We start from the raw sequence: 19682 nt of genomic DNA on the forward strand, positions 1-19682 counted from the left end.
GGAGAAATTGTCTGGAATGAGTCACCAGCTTGTTGTTTTCTGTGGGTGAAATACGAATCCCTCTATTTCATGTTATAAACAGCATTTCTTCTTCTCTCATTCTTTACCTGTTCGTGCATTTTTTGCTCCAACTTTAATTAATTTTAAAATCTGTTTTGCCTGTGAGAACTGGGCTTTTCCCTCTGGACAGAAGATGACTTTGGCAGCCCTGAGAATTCAAAGCCTATCCAAGTGTTCACTTTGGTCAGGGATAAGGCACTCCCAGTTGGACAAATTCCCTGAACAAATCTGCAGTGTGGCCTGTGATTTCTGCTCTGGAAATCAAATATCTCTTTCACGTGGCATCAGATTACAGGAGAGCTGAGCATCTTGGAGACAGGTGTTGTGCAGTCATTTTAGTATAAATTATTTAATAACAGCCTTGAGTCCCACTTATAGCAACTGATGACTTGCAGAGACAAGTAACTGCTTTGCAAACAGGAGCACAGGTTTTGGAGGCTGAATTAAATAGGCACAAAAAAGGTAAGGTAAAGGTAAGTATGCTTTTTGGCCTGGTAAAATGGTGGATGTGCTTGTGCTGTGCCCCTAAAAGGGGCCTGGAATACCCAGAAACAGGGTGTATTTATAATTGTTCTCACTTTGACATTCAGTTTTGAATCTCCTAGTAAAATACAGATTTCATATTTTCAATAATTTGTGTTTATCCTAGTGGTTCAAGGGTAATAAGTTATGGCATACTCAGCAGGCTGGTGGTTCTTTCTGCCTGAGTTCCTCACAAATACAGCGTGAGAGAAGCATTTGTTAATAACGTTGAAACTAATGAGAAATTTGTATCTATTTCATCTTCGAGCTGAGCTGTAAACTTGGAGAGATTACTCTGTAAATGCAGCTTCTGATACATTCTTTTATGATGTAAATAATGGACAGTGCATACAGTGCTATGTTTCTTCAGTATTTAGTGATGCCTTTGCTCCTGGGACACTTTTATTCTAGTTCTAAAATTGACTGATAATGATCACTTAGAGCCTGGAGTGGTATTTATCCTCTGAGTACAGAAGTCCACTGTAGTAGCTACTGACATGGAAATAATTTATTTTTTGAAGTTTCAGCTATTTTCGTACAGCCCTTCCCATGTGATTGGAAAATGAATTGTGTTGTAACTACAAAGAGGAATAAAACAGTAAAGCAGCCAGGCAAGTTGCTTTGTGTGCAGTAGAAAATCATGAGAAGAGAACAAGATGATGTGTTCTGGCAATCTATAGGCATCAGCTGAGGTACAGGAGATATAAATCAAGATTTAGATGCGTGGAAAGCAGAATTTTTTTTGTCTTAAATTAAATACAAAAGCCTGCTACTGAAATGTACTCCAAGTGGAATTTAGCTCACGCAGAAAAAAGAGCAAAAGGCCCTGTTTGTGATAGGTCCTTAATGTGAGAGAAGTGATCCTATAAGCTTTTATGATTTTCTTGATGGGAGCTTCTTTCTCCTCAGATGAGCTACAAAAACACAATTATGGATGTATTAACTAGGAGTGGGTGGATATCATGACAACAAAGCCCAGTACTACAAGTTTGACAATTAAGAAAAATGTTTCCATTGAAGGCTGTAAGTGTTTAACCATGGAGGAACAGATTTTCAATTTGTCTTCCACATAGTTTAAGACTAAACTAAGTGCCTCTGTGGAGTGAAGGATTGTGGCTACACTGGCAAGTTATGGACCCATGGGAACATAGAAATGTGTCTGCACAGAGGAACATTTGATGCCCAGCTCATCTGTTTTATAGCTGTTATTTTCAATGCCTAATTCCCTGTCTACCTTTATAAGCAATGACATTTATTTTTTCTGCACTAGGTTATACAGGTACAGCAAAAAAGCAATTACTGAAATTGGTAAAGGATATGAATTTTCCAGAGTATGATTTATCTGCTGATCTGCTTCATGCCTTCCTTGTCATTACTGGAAAAGTATCTTTGCAGTTCTTAAGTGCACTGCATTCCTTTTCTGCATTAATTGGTGTCCTGCAGCTATGAAAAAAAAATTTAAAAATTGCCTGGGAATTTTTAATCAATATTTATTACTTAAAACCACAGGAAATGGTGCAATATTTAAAAGATGTATTTGGGTTTAGGGATCAGAAATAATTCAGCTCCAATGCATTCATTTGCAATGATTATGTACATCTGTTTTGAGAGTGTCTCCAAAAACCACTGTGAACTGTTTTGAGATCATTTTATCTGGAGCTGGACTAAGAGAAGTGTTGTGTTTTGTGCATCAAATGCAGAGTTGCAATGACTAAACTACTGATTTGAAAAACAAAAAAAAAACCTGGAGTAGTATTTTGAAGATATGAATGGTTGCTTTCTTTCAACTGTTTTTGTTTTTTGTTGTTTTGTTTGGTTTGGGGGTTTTTTTTAAATACTATTCCTGATGCCACTTTCTCAAGAGTTCAGCTCTGAAGTGTAATTTAGACTGATTTTATATTATGTTTCCCAGGAAATCTCCAACAGAGTTGAGGAATTTACGAAGCTTCTTGTAACTTTAATGTTTATTTTCAGAGAGCACTGTGCTTCATTCAAATGGGATCTATACAAACCACAACATGGTTTACAGGTAAGTGCAAAAATACTCTTATGCTAAACACACTGGAAGTTCTCAAAAGCAGAATGGGAAACATTCCTATTGCATGCTCAGTTTCCTATGGCCCAAAGTTATCAGATAATTAACTTTTATACCAGGCTGTGTACAGCAAAGGCATATTTGGCCCCAGCAAGGTTTGAGTCTATAGAAAATCTGAGCTGCACTTCTTGGAATAAATTCCCAGTCCTTAATCTTTTAGGTTTCTTCTGGTGTCACTTTTCCTTTCCAGCATTTCCTGTCCTGCAGGCTCGCCCTGGTATAGACCATCTCACAGGAAATGCTCCCCCAGCTCTAACACCTCCTGTGCAGAAGGGAAGCTGGCAGCTTCCCTCTCTTTTGGGAAAACCAAACTGCTCTTTATTGCACTGGTGCAAACCCATCTCTGCTGGAAGAGCGGCTGTGCAAGGGTAGCTCTGTTAGGCTGGGCTTACCTGGTCAGCTCTGTTAGGCTGGGCTTACCTGGTCAGCTCTCCTGTCCTGAGGCAGAGCCCAGAGGAGCAGAGCAGTGATGCTGGAATCCTGCAAGGCCATTATGTAGGAGCAGGCTGACAAAAGTCCACAGGGCAGGAGCCACACCTAGAAACAGAAAATAACCTCTTAATAAGTCATATTACTTGAAACTTTAAAATTCAGCAGGGTGTTATCAGATGTGCCCTAAGTTCTGACCTTTTTTCATCATTTATGTTAGGGACACCTTTTCTTCCTTGAGGAACACCTTTCTTCAGTAGGTGCTAAAAAGGAAGAGTTTGCAGTTGTGGTCTGTTGTCTTCCAGAAGGCTTAAATCAGCATTCCTGATGACCTCTTAATTTTGCATTAATTATAAACGAATCTGTATTTGTTGTTATATCCCTGATTAGAACCAACTCATATGGTGCTAATATGACCTCCACAGAGCTTATAAATAATTCAGGATGAAAGCAGTATTTGTTAATCAGCTACTGGGTTTATCTTTCTAAAACACAATTTCAGGTTAAGTACATGCTCAGGAGGAGCTATCCTGTCACATGTGGAAAAAACACAATCATTGAAAGGCTCTTTTCATTCTCTTTAGTTTTCAAGTGGCAATTTTTAGGGGAAGCTACAAGGTGCAAACAGGAAGCCATTCAATCAGTAGCAACTGATACTCACTGCTTTATTTTTTACTTATAACACATAAATATGGGGGAACAGGTGGCTAATGTACTGTTAGAGCAGAGGAGAAGTGTTTTCTTTGCTGTGGCTCGTTTCCTGTTGTGAAGGCATCAAACTCTTCAGTTTAAACAGGCAGAGGAGAAGCTTTATGCAGGGCCTGTGACTTTGGCACCAGCAACCGGCTCTGCTCTGCTGCTTAGCACCTGGAGACCCAAGGAGTGAAAAATGATTCCTGGATTGCAGTTTGGCCAAAAATGCTCACAGGAATAAGTAATGCAAGATTGCCTGGAAACCTAGGCACAGCCTTGTGTCTCTTCTAAGCTCTGCTAAAACCTCTCAATACCAGCAGCACAACTGGATACTCTGTGCTCTCTCTTAGCACAAATGACTTTTTCCCGAGGCATCTGCAGTTAAAATGTCTTTTTATGGCCTGTGACCCCAGTGAAGATTCAGACATCAGTTGAGCTGTTTAGATCAGTGCTTCAGGGCAGGCAGTTGTAAGAGCTTTTTCCTGGCTTTCTGTGGGCTCTGGTTTGTTTATGACTTCAGCTAGCAGCACAGTTTGTCCCTCCAAGCTGAGCTTGTGTGTTCATCCTGCAAGAAACTCCTGGCATATTTGCAGTGGGAGGACTACAGTATGCAACTGGTTGGTATCCTCTTCCAGGGTGTTTAAATTCAGATAAAATTTCAAGCAGCTGGACTAAATACACAGAATGTGAGAGCAGCAGTTGACCCACGTTCAGGTGTCTGACTTCAGAGCCTGAGATTGCTACTCTGGGCTTCATGCAAACAGACCTGCCCCTGCTCAGCAGTGCAGCAGCCTGAATCTCACTGTTCCATTGTACCTTTCCTCATCAGGCTTTCTGGGCTTACCTGGGAGGATCCTGAACAGAATCTTTTCCCTTTCTTCCCACCTGCAGGGTTGTGCTACAACACTTGGCCACCTTCACCTTGTGCTTCAGCTATAGAGGAAAAAAAATGTTCCATGCAAATTTCCATCCCCCCCCCCAAGAATTATACCCAAGCCCATTTATAATTCAAAGTTTTCTTTTGATGTAGGAGAAGTTAAACCATACAAGTTTCTTTAGCTGAGATGGACACAGCATCTCACCAAATTTAGTTGGAAATCCAGAAACCTCTTCAGCAAAATTATATTGTTTACATTAGTTACTCTCCTGATTATCTCCTGTCTTGCACTTTGTGTCCAGTGACACCTCTGTGAAGGTGTTCCACACAGAAGTGGTTTGACCAGCACAACATTTGCTACAGGTCACAAGCATTTAACTTCTCTATCCCCTTACACCCTCTCCACCCTGCCTAAGCAGCCATACATATTGACAGCACAGAAAATAAAGAGGAAGTGATGTACTTTTTAAATCCTTTTACCTCTTTACCTTTTTATTCTAGAGCCACAGCTAAAATGGAAGTAGGAGGGTATTTATGGTACTTCCTAAGCCTCTTAGGTAGATCTGTTATTTATGCATCAAAAACTAGCAGAAAAAATATTATCTTGAAGCCTCTGATTGTCCTCTAGGGGCTGTTATTTTCTACTACATGGTATTTAGCTTCAAGCTGCAATTGCCACCCTCTGGAGAATCTCATCTGTCATTTTCATGAGTGAAGTGCATTTCTAGCTTTCATGACTTATGGTGAAAAAAAAAAAAAGTTAAAAGCCTTTCAATGGAAAAGTTCCACAAGCAAAGTGAAAATATTAGTTTCTTTATAACATCATGTTTTAAATTTTATCTTAAACCAAAACCTGTATTTTTAATAAGTGGGGATTAAGTGTTGGCAACAATATGGCAGGACTGGATGACAATAAAAGTTTTCAGCTTCTCACACAATAGCAATTATAAAAGCTATTTAAGAAATATTTCAAATGTATCTGCAGTGCTGAAGTGTATTATATATATCACTTCACTGAAAATTGTATATTACTCTTTGTCTCAGTTACTGGGAGCTCTCCAGTGGTTTCGAATGAGGCAGTCCTAAAGTTTATTTTTGTCAAATACTCTCAAAATTGTCCTGAATTTGTTCTTTATTCTGACAAACAGTGTGAGTTGTTGAAAATATAATAGTTTACATCATTTATCTCTGTTAACAATAACAAAGTATATTCCTCAGGAAAGGTAAAAAAATATAAAATATGTCAGTGATTAAACAGTTGGGCCCCATTTGTGTGGGAAAATAGATGCCAGAGAAATGCAATGTACTACTGGCATGGTGACACTGGTACCAAAACAGGAGCACAGTTGTTCTGCAGGTTTTGAAAACTAAATTTTATAAGTTAATACTTAAAATCACTTCAGCTTTAGAGGGTTGTCCACAGGAGCAATGGCAATGGCCTGACCCTGTGGCAGAGACACTCCTTTGTAGCCAGCACAGGGTCCCACACAGCTGGGCTGTGCACAGGGCTGAACACAGGCACAGCTGGGGAAAAACTGTTTTCTAGCTTGGGACCCTGAGATGTTCTGGTAAGGCAGACAAACAATGAGACCACATGAAAAATGAGCATGTTTGAGGAGTTCTTGTGTACATTCCCACTCCTAGGAAACAAGCACACTCCTGTCTGCCTAAAATGAGTCCTCAAATCCAAATAAAAGTGCCAAAACTAATTTATAAATAAATACAATTAATACTCTCATTATACTATAAAATATATATTTTATATTAGAATATATAGCTGAAAATATTATTAATAATTGTGTGGAGTTTTTCTTGCTTTACAAACAAAAATAATGTTTAATCTTCAAAACTTCATATAAAACTACTATAAAGGCTGTAAGGGGTGACCCCCATGGAATAACAAAATGATATTTTATTAGTTAAGTAGTTGACATTCGTGGTTATTACATTTCTCAGAGTTATTAAACATTCTCTTTGATTTGTCATTCAAGTTAAGTCTGCTGTGTTTTAATAATCTACTAAACTATTTCAGTTTGAATCATTTTGGCCTCAAGCAACATTCAAGATCTTCCCCTCTCTTGAGAGAGAATCTGAGGGTGTAGAACTCTGTTCATTCCTGTTTGTTTTATTTCTATTTCTTTGAGTCTTCATCTGTTCCTTGTTTTTATCTATTAGCTGAACTTCAAGGGGCTTTAAATAGAGCTTTTCTTGTTTACCCTTGCAGGAACCTTCCAAGAATATTTCTGCAGCGAAGCCTCTGCAATAACTGCACCTTAGGTAGTTTCAAGCCAGCTGAGATGTATCAATCCCAGGTAAGGAGATTAATCTGCTTCCTTGGGCACTGACAGCCTTTCCTTTGCACGTCAGCCCTGCAGCTCAGTGCAGCACAGAACCCCCAGGTGCAATTGCAGGAGCTGGGTGGATGCAGGGCTGGGCCTGACCAACCCATCAGGTGCTCAGGAGATCTGCTTTGGGGGGAACTGAAATGATGGAGTACTTTCTAGCTGACTGCTATAAAATTATTCTCTGCTTTTGCACAAATTGGGATCTAAACATGTGCAAAAGAAGCAGATTTGGTATGTTAAGCTCCATGTGCTTCCAACAACATGTCAGCTAAAACACAGAGAATTTTGTGTTCACCCTCACGAAAAAATCTGTGAAAAATAGAATTCTGTAATACCTGTTATCTTAATATTCAGCTCATAACAGCAATAAAAGCCACAATAGGTGGTGTTTGCTGAGAATTCATGAATGGTTGTGTCCCTTCAGTAAAATACAAAACAGATTCATTTCACTGTGATCACCAGACCTGAACAGCAGCTTGGTGGGTTTATTATTTTCCTTTGCTACTCTGTATTTTCTGCTATGTGTTTTCAACCACAAGTTTCTCGCAAGGACTTTCAATTTCTATTGCAAATAAAACATTGCCAATGCTTTTGGATACATATGTTCTAACACTTATCAGTGAGACATTACACAGCCATTTCCCAGCAATAACAACATAATAAGAGCTTGGCAGAATTTTTTTTTTTTTTCTATCAGCAGGCTTGATAATTTTAAATTGATAACAAGAGCCAGGTGGCTATTCATAAGGGCAAGATATGAATTGCAAGCACACGTTTCCAAGGCAATGCTGGCCAGTGGCTGTTCAAGCATAAATTGCTTCCTATTACCACTTTTGATGGGAGGTAAATGGTCCAGTTCATCTCTATGGGAACACAAAGTGGCAGGACACCTCCAGCATTAGTTTTGCACTGTTCCCAGTGAAAGAAGGCAATGTTTACTCCACTGTGACACACCTAACTCTGACATTGCAGTGAGTAATTTCCTTGAGCTGTTGAACAAAGATTAGGAGTCATGCCCCATACTGTTCTGTAGTATTCCTGTAAGAGGGCTGCTTGCTGCAGAGGATGCAAGGGGAATTAGAGTTGGTAATGTGTCCTACAGGATAAAAAGGTCAATTGATGATCTGAGGAAAAAAACAGGATTCCTAAGTGATCCTAGGAATAATATCTTTTTAAACTTTAGTTATTATAGCTCAGAAACAGGTAAGAAACAGGCCTGAAAACATTACTAGGTTGTGAATTTAGAGTGAAACATTTCTGGTTTCTGTTTGTTTATGAAAGGATAAGACAGAAGCTGATTAGAGTATGGTCCAAATTTTTACTAAACCTAGATAAAGAATATGGGAAGGGAGAAGGGAAGAGCACTTGTCCTGCCCAAAGAAAGGAATAAGGCTATGTCTAAAAATCTGTTATTGTCAAAGCAAGAGTTGCTTGATGCCTTTGTTTTAATGTGCTCCAGTTGATATTCTCCTTTTTTAATTCAAGGAATAGAAACAATAGTTCAGTCAAAATTACTTTAATCTACAAACTTGCCTACTATTTTCAGAAAACCCAAGAGACCACTTGATATCCGTAATTTAAATCAATTATTTAAAGTATATGAGAGAGAAGGAATTTAATCTCATGTGAAAGCAAAGCCAAGTAGTTCTGTTAACATAGGCTTAACTTGCAGGTTCTTTGGCAGGAGAGAACCATTTTAAAAATTTGAAATCTTGTCACCTATTTTCTTGATAGCAAAGTTTGAATTGTTTTTCCTAGAATAGAAAATTGATAGATTGAAAGGGATTTGGGTTAGGGTTAGGGTTCAGTTCAGTCTGGTGAAGCCAGCTCTTTAAAATCCAATGCTCCAAGCTCTGTTCCCCATATGTGCTTGGGAAGTCATTATCTATATTCAGTATTCCTTCTTTTTTTCCATCCACCTGTGTACACTTAGATGTAAAAATCTCCCTGGGATGTTTTTCCTCCCATTCCTGCATCAGTGTGCTGTAAATTAGCATACAAACTATTTTATCAGTGTTTTTTATTTTCCAAAGGCATGGGACTGTTGAACTTCCCATATTTTTGTTTGGTTTTGTGTCAATAAAATTGAATTTCAGGAGGGGAGGAGGTAACACTTCACCTACTGTGTTGTTTCATGACATAAGAGGTGACATATGCTTAGTGCCCTGTATTTCTGATGAAGTCTTAAGCTGATGCCAATGAGCCCTCTTAAAGCTAACTATAGACACTTAACTCTGTATGATTTAAAGCTCAGCAAATAAATTACAGTGGAAATACTAGAATACAAATATAAAAAGTGATTATTGTTTTGAAAGAGGTAAACATGGAGAATTGACCACACCTGCTTACCACACAGATGCTGTACCAAGGACTTGCTCAGAGAGTCAATATCAGGAACTTGCAGAACAGTGACAGACTTTAAATTATTGTCTCACTAATTGCTAATATAAACTAGCAAGGCTGTACACCACTATTTTATGTGAAAGAGCACAGCATAGCTTTACACAGATCAGGATATGCTAAGTTACCATAATCAGTTAGTAATCAGCTCACTTCAAAACAGCAAAATAAGGAGTTTACCTTGTGTTCTGAAAATGAGAGGCTTGAAAGCTGCATAAAATTAGTTCTGGTTCTGAAACCCTCTTGGCAGTTTTTTGAGGGTAGCAGAGCTGTTATAAAAAGAAGCAGTCCTTTTGGCTACATCTTGAAAATCAGATTCCATTTGCCCCCCTAGTTCTTTACTGAGAATTGAGCAGGGTTTGGTTTTAATCCACTGGCAGCACATAACTTTTAACATTCTTATGGTTCTTCCTAATGATAGAAAGAGGCATGCAGTACCTGGGGTCCACTGAAACCATTAGAGTTCCCTGGCCAAGCTTTGTGTGTGTTTCCCAGCTAAAGGCCTTCAGCCATTACCACACAGGTTTACATGCAAATTTCAGAATTCCCATCCCAGCTATTCTACAGGGGTGCTAGGTTGCACAAAAAATATTTACTTTCTTTCTTCCTTGTTTGAGTATGTTTGTTTTCCCTCATTCTCTGCTGCATAACTAAGGAAAGTAAATCTAATGACTAAGTAATCTCTCACATTGGATTATGTTTTAGATTTCTTATCAGATTCCATTGTGTAAGTATGATCTGACTCATGGGAGAACAACTGTTATCAAATGTATCTTTCTTCAAAAGTTTTACCAAAAGATAATAATAATTGATAAGGTTTTCCTAGATCATAAGCCATGTTTTGCTCATGCCACACTTTCATAAATGGATAGAGATACGCAAATAGAGCTTTACTGATGTCCCTTTCTAATTGTTTTCAATTCTTTAATTTTCTTAGAAGAGAAACTGTGTTAGGTGGAGGAAACAGTACAAATCTCCAGAGACTTATCCTGTCCATGTATTAGAGCTGTATGTATGTGCAATGATGCAGCAGAAAAAGTAGCCCTTACAACTGTTGCAGAGTTGCCTAGAAACTGGATCTGCTGAGATTTTGATCTGGTAACATTCCCAATAACTTGGGCACCTAGTAATTTAAAATATTGCTTCTCAAAATCTGGATCCATTAAGTTCCATCTTATTCTGGAATTGAAGAAATTTCCTATGTGCCCCAGAGGTCTGCTGCCATCCGGAAACAGAACTCCCTGTGTCTTTGACTGGGCTCAGTTGTCTGGCATCTGTGCTATTTCCAAACTGCAGCAAGAATTGGAAAAAAATATTTTATCTGTTGGGTACTGTCTAATCCACATCTTATGCATTCAACACCAGTTTTATACATCTACCTCATCTGGACTACAGAGAGAAAGAGTTTCCATTGGTGGTGTGAAAGCACTGATCTGCATTCAGAGCTCTGCTGCCCATCTGGTAGAGAAAGGAATGAAGACAAATTGTCTAGAACATTCATCTGTGAGTGTTAACTGATCATTTACTAAGAAAGAAACCTGCTACATCCTCAGTTTGCTGTTTGTGGGGGGTTTTGAGATGGAGAACAGGCCATGCTGGGTGCTTTGAACTGCAGGACAAGGCTCACAGTTGTGAATGGAATTGGATGTAAGTGCTTGCACTATGTCTAAGGGGAATCCTAAATGTATCTTCTGCTTGGGTATTTTATCTTGCCTAGGTCAGCCAGTTGATATTAAACATCTCTAATTGCTGCGCAGAGAGCCTAAAGATGTTAGATTGCAACTGTGAATCCTGCTGGAATTATTCAGAAAGAATAACACTATTATTAGGGATGATGACAAAACTTAAACAGTTTCAGTGAAATGCAAATGAAAAATAGGAAACATCCTATACTTAAGAGACCACAGCATAATGACAAAGCTCAGGAGATCTGTGAAGCTGAGGTGTTTCTATCTCTCAGGTGAGGAACAGATGTGTTGGAAAAACATCCTATACTTAAGAGACCACAGTATGGACTGACAAAGCTCAGGAGATCTTTGAAGCTGAGGTGTTTCTATCTCTCAGGTGAGGAACAGATGTGTTGGCTTGCTGAGGTTTATAAAACAAACCCCATCTAGGATCAAACATTCTAGAGTAGAATGCAGAAGGAAGAAGGAGGAACCAGAAGGAAGTTACAAAATTCTATTTATTTCTGGGAAACAAGAGGAGCAAAACCTCAAAACCTCTGCTTTCCTTCTTCTTTTTTTTTTTTTTTCTTGAAATAGATGTCCATTTGAGAATTTTGTGCATGTATACAGATTTTTTCCAAGATCCATCTCTGACCAAGAGAGGATCAGCTATCTTGTGCAAGAGAGACCAGAATGTGCATTCTAGCACATAGGTATAAAATTATATTAAGGTAAAATAAGTACATCAGATACAGAGAGGGGATGACAGTTTAGAATTCTGATTACTGGGTCAGACTATCTGAAAGGTACCAGGCTTCCCTAAGATTAATCACAAGAGCATCTTTCCTTTTACAAGAACCACTGGTGGTCATCTGCCATTTTTTGCTTTTATAAAACAACAAACAATTTTAAAATATGACCTAGAATTGCTGAAAGTTACTTCACATTTTTATATCTTTTGTGTCTACAAATCTGGAGTTATCTGCTAGTTCTGGATTGCATTTTCTACAACTTTGGCTTTATTTTATTAAAAAAAAAAGAAAATTCTCAACCCTTAAAACTGAGCTCAGTATTTGCATAACAAATATGTGAGCAAAACTGAAAAAGCTGATTCGTGGCCTCAGGATCTAGTCTCCACTTCAGCCATATCATTTAACAAACACCACACTATATAAAGGGAATTTGTGTGAACTGCTTTTTGATTTCATTCTGAAGCAGAAGGGTAAGTTGAATTTCCTTTTAATAAATCACAAAGAATTTCAGCTAGAAGGAAAACCTGTTCCTTTTGATTTCTGTGGTCATATTTATGCTCTAAAATTAAATTTCCCTTTATTAGTAATTTTTTCCTTTGCTTATACTAGCAATTTTCATAGATAAGGAGATGCCTGAAGGACACTAGATAATAATGACTGATGAAGGTCATTAAAACTGGATTAAAACTGAAGGGCTGTGTTTTTTCAGTTTTGCTATATAACTGATCAGGAGTCTGACTCTGCATCATAATCCAATTATGAGCTGGATGCAGGAGTCCATTCAAACGTAACTCCCTGAATGATCATCACCAGGCCAAGGGTACATGCTGTAATTGCATTTCCTTATCTCAAGGATGTATTCCCAGCCACCTAAGGTAGGTTTCTGTTAGGGTCTTTAATAATCTGCTCTCCCCGAGTCCCTGGCCAGTGTTCCCAGAGGTGTCTGCTGGCCTTCAGTAAAGGGCAAACCACTCCAGATCCTTCAATTCAACAAACAACATCAACAGCACCTTTAGTACTGCACATGGGCTCTCAGGCGGATTTGATTTTACATTCTTCAAAGTGCAAATTGTTGACCATACTGCCACTAGTTAAACAGAGCCTATATGCTGCAAATTTATGATGTAATTGAATATTCCTGTAATTCAAGGGTATGTCACATCAGATTGATGTTGATGAGACATTCCCCTAGAAAAACAAGTTGCTGTTGATGCAGATTAAAAATAATCTCAGAAGTTTTCTATATCAGAGTCAATATGGAAGATAAAACAATGCTTTTTCTTTTAAAAGCTCACCTCACTTAGTAAATTACACTAGACTGATATTTTGATTCTGCTTGGCATATATATTTTGAAATGTAATAGCAAACACCTTGTTATAGCTTGATGAACCTAAGTGTTCATAATTTTACAGCATTCAAGCCAACCAAGCTTTTATTTTCAGTTTTAAGTGGAGCTAGATTAGAACCTAGTTTGTGTAAATGCTGATTTTTATTTATTTTTTTTTTAAGATGGAAGTTTTTGAAAGAGCAGGTACAGGATCCTCTTTGATTTGTGCCAATAGAAAAGTGAAGTAATGGATATTAAGTTACTTGTTTTGTATGAGTCAACCCATGAGAATCACCCCATTGGAAATAGATACCTCTGATTTTTATTTTTTTTTAACATGGACGTTTTTGAGAGAGCAGGTACAGGATCCTCTTTGTGCCAATGAAAAAGTGAAGTAATGGATATTAAGTTATTTGTTTTGTATGAGTCAACCCATGAGAATCACCCCATTGGAAAGAGATACCCATTCTGGCATCTTGAACCTTTCTTTATGTCTCCTGTTAGTTTAACTGAATGATGTCAATAATTGGATAGTTCCATGCCATAGCATCTTACAGTCCTTCATGTTTCACAGCTGCAGAGCACATCCACTCACTCTGCTGTAAACAACCCACAATGTACAGTTTTAAAATGCTTTTTAGTCACAATAGCTCAGTACTAAGATTAAAACCCTAGTTATTATGTAGGGATAAAATAAGATGAATAAGCCTATTGCCAACCAGCAAAAATGCATTTCCTACAAGATTAACTGACATTTTCAAGCTTGTGGAATTTTGTTCAAAACAGGATAGGAATGTCAATTGAGCTATAAAGTTTTGCCCATGTGTAAAACAGCATCAGTTTATGCCAAATAAATGTGCTTAGACAGTGTTGTGTTTAACAAGCTCCCAAACATTAGCAGCACCTCTGTGACAGATCTGCCTTTCAGGTTAATACCCTGTGCATCATTGGGTGATTACAGTCCTTGCAGACAGCTGATGGCTTAAGTGTGATCAGTTACCTCTGAGCCTATCATTTCTCAAGGATTAATCCAATAAATAGTCACTGATAGTGAAAGGGATAATTCATCTTCACTACTCCAAGTTTATCTGTCTAGAAAGAGTTTTGTGTATAAGCTACACAATTGTTGCAAAATAAATCTGGGAAATCTCTTACACCTGAACTACAAACTTTATTTAAGCAAGAAAATAATGTAAATTTCAAGAAGGGATGAAGTGGGGAGGAGTGTGCAGCTGTATAAACTAATGTCTACAATTTCTTACAGAATCATTACCTGACAAACGTGGAGGTTTTTTACAGCTGGCCTGAGAAATCATGTTACCTTACTCATCCCACATCCTCATAGCACTGGCTGCTTTGTTAGTGACTTGCCAGGCATTGAGTAAATGCCCAGGAATTTCTGGGCCACCTGGTATGCCTGGAAGGGGTGGTCTGAAAGGTAAGCAAACTTGCCTCTTTTGGAAGAGACCCATGTCACAAAGGCTGCAGGGCTAGAACAGATAACACAGAAGGACACCTGCTCTCAAGGAAGCAGATGTGTTAAGCACAGGAAGGAAAAGAGAATGGAAGAAATAGGCAGTTTAATTTTTCCTAAAAAACAGATCTCCTCTCTTTTCTGGGGGAAGAAATACTCTAAGATATAACTATTTTATAGGTATGTAGAAATGCTTTCTCCAGGTCTGCTGACAAGGCTAAAGCACTATCAGAATTATTCCCAGACTCCCTCTATTAGGTCAAATATGGGGCTTTTTAAATGGATTGTGAAGTTCAGTAAGAGCTGCAATGTTGCTGGGGATGCAGCAACCTTTTGTGCTTCTACATTGCTGTGTGTTTTAGCTGTGAATTGTGGATTATGATCAGGAGAGTGATCATTAGTGTCTTTATTCTATGTGCAGGACCTCCTACCTGTGGAAAGTGGTATGAAAAAAAGAATCCACCTTTACAGTGGGTTCCCATTTTTAGCAAGCAGTGCTGGATGTATTTCACAGTATCCAGACGCCTTCCACTGCCACTGTCTATGGCTCCCATTAAAGCAAGATAAACACCCAGCACTTTAAAAAGAAAATCACACGGTGCCACAGAAACTGTTTCCTCCTCAAAGCATCCCTCATGCCTGTCATTACCAGTTACTAGAATGAAACCTCTCTTTGGCAAAACCAGTTTCACAGATAATCTAACAAAAGGCTTCAACCTGTAGAGCTTCAGTTTCTTTTCTGCAGAGGGAATTATCAGTGTTTCGAAGGATTGGATGTTTTTGTTAGTTTGTTTTAATACAGATTAACAACAATGTGAAAAAATACTGGAAAAAATATTTATTTTACACTTGCTGATGTTAAAAAATACATTTGCAAGTTAGTTGTGGAAAATAATTGGTTTTATTCAGGGGATTGTTCCTAGCAGCACAGCCTAGTATAACTGTCTAACTTTTGTTTTTATCTGTATAGGTCTGCCTGATTCTCTGGCCAGCAAACGCCATGATGCTTTAGCAAACTTGAAACACCGACTTTTCCAACTTGAGGCTGGTAATTCTTCCCCTTCTTACATTTTCAGCTCACAGTCAATTTTAGTGTAATAGGCAAAGTTAGTTACAGAATCATGACTTGCAGGAAAGAAATTGCATTTAGAAACTCCATTTTCTCACTCAAAGCAGGGGAAGTCAGGGTTCTTACTTCCCTGGAGAGAAGCAGATTCCTCTTGGCAATCATAATGCACATTTATTCAAATTTGGTTTATTTTTAAAAATATTCCAACTCCCTGTTGTTGCACTTTCCACAAGGATTCATGGAAACTTGGTCTTGTACCACTTTTATCTATCAGCAACCAGATTGTTAAAGGTGGTAAATTATTTTGTACTCAAAAGGGATTCACAAAACAATTATAATTTTTCTGTTTCCCTTGCTCAAATCTGTAGCACACTGATCTTTAGAAAGCACACAAAATATAACAGGATTGATATTTAGCAGATGTTGGTGGGACATTCTTGTCTTGGAGACAAGGACAGATGGTCACGAGCAGCAAAATATATTTAGTGAACAGTTAGTGAATGGGTAAAATTAAAGACCTTTATGTCTCTTCATCCTTAGCTCAATTTTTCCCTCTGTTCCTCTTAGCACTTTTATCTCTTGATATCTCTTTGCTTTTACATCAGTATGCCATGGAAAATTTACAAAGCTAACTCTTTTCATGTTTCAGTGCTTGCTTTGAATGGGAAAATAAGAAAAGTAGGAGAGAAAATACTTGCTAGCAACGGGAAGAGAGCTGACTTTGCATCTGCACTACAATCCTGTGAAGAGGTTGGAGGAACTCTTGCAGCTCCCAAGAATGAGGAGGAGAATAAAGCTGTTATGGACATTGTGAAACAGCATAACCAATATGCTTACTTGGGCATTAGAAAGGGGGAGACCTCAGGTCAGGTGAAGTATATAAATGGCATGCCTCTGAGTTACAGCAACTGGCACCAGCATGAGCCTAATGGCAAAGAGAAAGAGAAATGTGTGGAGATGTACACTGATGGCACCTGGAATGACAAAAAATGCAATATGTACCGGCTCACAATCTGTGAATTTTAAAGAATGGCCTTCCAGCCACCTCAGAGTGTGGAGATAATGAAGTATCTGTGTTTCAGGTTGATTAAATTCTTGCAATTTCTCTGGATCCTAAAATATAAGATGAATCATATTGTGATATTTTTTAGCCTTAGGAAAATGCCAAATGTACTAGGTGATTAACATGATTAAAATGTGCCTGAACTGATGTGCCTGATGTGTTTGTCCCTTTTGGAGGATTGGAAATACCTCAGAATTCATTTCTCATGACAGACTGTCTCCATACCTTTGTGAAGATTAGAGAAAAATTCCAAGGTTTGACTGGGGAGATTGGAAATGCTGAAGTTGAAATTGCCCGTGGTGTCATAGTTGGAATAATTTTGAAGTACTTAATAGTTTCTGCCTTAAAATAGATGCACAGAGGCTGACTTCACTGGAGCAATTATGGTTTCAGGTTTTGGACATCACTTTCAATCACTGAGCCTGTGTCACATTGAACCACTCGCTGATTCATTAGCATCCACCTTTTGTTTTATACAAATACCAATAATAGTAGTTACAATTAATTTTTCTAGTTTCAGAGGCTACTCTCTATAAAACACAAAGATAAATATTGCACTCAGTTCAAGTGGATAGAGTGCATAAAATGCAAAAGATTGCATTTTGTTGCTAAAACAGCACATTCCCTCAGAAAACCATGAGACTGCAGTGTTAGAAGGCCACCTGTCTTTTCCCAAAACACTGAGCAAAGCAGATAATATTTTGGGAAGGCAGCTAAGAGTGGAAGTTCAATCAGTTCAGACACAAACATCTCTGCTGATGTTATATACCAAGCATCAGAACAGACTGACTTTAACTCAGATCTGGTAGCACCAGAAGCAACATTTCACAGAATATTTTCACTGCTACTCCGTTTGGGCAGCTGGTGAGCAGGGCAGCTGAGCAGAGCACCACCAGCAGCACATTCTCACATTCTTACCTTGCACAGAGGAAGCCCTGGGCTCATCCATCCTCATTCACACACTACCTGCAGGGGAAAAAAAAGAAAGTACTAGCTTTAAAATTCATGTATTAAACACAATCTCCTGTCCCACATTTGGCTCTGTGCAGGAAGCCCCTGGAGCTGGACTTGACTCCGGGCAGTCCCAGCTGTTCAAAGCCTCCCCTGAGGAAGAGGGGGTAGGGTCTTGTCCCCTTCACTGCAAGCCCTGCCAAAATTTTGGCAAGGGATGATTCATCTCCCAAGTTTCATGCAGCACTCCAGCTGAGAAGAGAGCAGGCAGGCATTCTGAAGTGGAAAAGGTACCCCCAGGACCACGCTGGACAGATTTCAAAGTGTAAACCTGCTTTCCAAAGCAGCTTCTTTTGAGACCTGTGACCATGACACCATTTCAGCCAAAAGTTTCAAACAGGAAGGGAATAGAGCCATGACAACTCTACCCCTGTGGTTACATTGAGAAAAAAAATAAGGCTAAATTTGTATCTATTAATTTTCCTGGGTTTAGATCTGACCAGCTACACTAAATATGCTGGAAAGGTTTGAAGGTTTACTTAAAACTACCTGTTAAATATTAGTATTTTAATAAGCAAACCTCATTCGCAATTTTTGAGTCTAACTGTGCAGTTTCTGTGTTAGAGCAAAGTGTTTACCTGTCACAAAAAGCCACCAAAGCCTTCCCCCCAAAAATCCCTATTAACATCATCTTTTACTCTCTGAACAGGAAAAATTATATTCATTTACATATTTCTCCAACTAGTTTTGGGGCATCCTATTCCTTTAGTTAATAAAAAAAATATTTCTACCGCATTTGGGTTTGCAAAATGACTGTAGAGATCTCTTGTAAAGACTCTTAATGTGTAAAAATGTTTTACAAATGTTTTAACACCACATAACATCTATATCTAAACAGATTTATACTTCAAGACAACAGGGTGTTTTTCATCCAGTTAAGAAAAATAAGATTGTTATTTTCCTGTCACAAGCTAGTACTCATTACATCAATAAGCAAAATATCTAAGCTAGGTCTAAAAGCCCAATTTCTTTTGCTTGAGCCATTATTATTGAAAAATGGAGGAAAAAATCCAAATCAAACACATACATGGTGCTGAAAAATAAAAGGTCCTCAGATCCAGCCAGAGAACTGCTAGGCAGTACATTCCTCTTTATGGTTCACACTTGATGTTTCTTGATTATTCTTTACAGTTCCACAGAGAAAAAAGTATCCAGAAATTATTTTTTTTAATTTTAATATGGCTGGTTTTGGGTGTCTTGGTGTATAACTCTATCAATTTATACCCTTAATGGTATTTGAAACACCAGCATTTCAGTCTACTTTTTTGTGAAAGATCTGAATTCTCCATTTGTGTATTCATTTATTTTTTTTAATGGACAGGGAGGTTGGGCACATGAAGAAACAAAATACAAAGTCTACTTTTTTGTGAAATATCTGAATTCTCCATTTATGTATTAATTTATTTTTTTTTAATGGACAGGGAGGTTGGGCACATGAAGAAACAAAATACATTTTTGCTGTGTTCTTCTATGGTAATATTAAAAAAAAAAAGATAAAATCTTTCCTTAAAAGTGCAATAGTAATTCCATATGTATAATGACCAGACCAGGAAAAATCCAGGTTAGTCTTTTTTTCTTCATCTATAATAATTTGCTGCAGAAATGCAATGTAAAGTAAGATCTTTAAATCAGAAAATTAGTTACTCCCCACATGCTATAGAAGCCGTTTTCAAGAATTAAGATCCTAGTACAAGTAAAAAGATGGCAAAAATTCCAACCCTTTTGAGGCAAGTGGATCCTGGCTCACATAAGAGAAATTGAATATGGTTAATAAGGTATGTTTAACAGCAAGACTTAGGCCAAAAAAATATAGTATTTATTTCAGAGAGAATTTTCTCTGGTCTAGAGTGATATCCTCTTTTATAATGGTGTAATGTAATTAGAAGAGTACCACTCA

The 19682-nt window shown here is 38.1% G+C and overlaps 1 protein-coding gene across 1 annotated transcript; it reads left to right on the forward strand.

The window, feature by feature from the left end:
* The first annotated feature begins 485 nt into the window (after window positions 1-485).
* On the forward strand, window positions 486-16921 carry LOC120507294 (pulmonary surfactant-associated protein A-like). Its single transcript, XM_039719735.1, has 7 exons — window positions 486-533; window positions 2557-2611; window positions 6901-6988; window positions 10787-10924; window positions 14433-14606; window positions 15613-15690; window positions 16361-16921. The coding sequence occupies exons 5-7, from the start codon at window positions 14483-14485 to the stop codon at window positions 16735-16737; spliced, it is 579 nt and encodes a 192-aa protein (XP_039575669.1). The 5' UTR covers window positions 486-533; window positions 2557-2611; window positions 6901-6988; window positions 10787-10924; window positions 14433-14482; the 3' UTR covers window positions 16738-16921.
* Window positions 16922-19682: the final 2761 nt, after the last annotated feature.

This window comes from Passer montanus, unplaced genomic scaffold, assembly GCF_014805655.1.
Source record: "Passer montanus isolate IOZ18808 unplaced genomic scaffold, ASM1480565v1 scaffold42, whole genome shotgun sequence".
Lineage (NCBI taxonomy): Eukaryota > Metazoa > Chordata > Aves > Passeriformes > Passeridae > Passer > Passer montanus.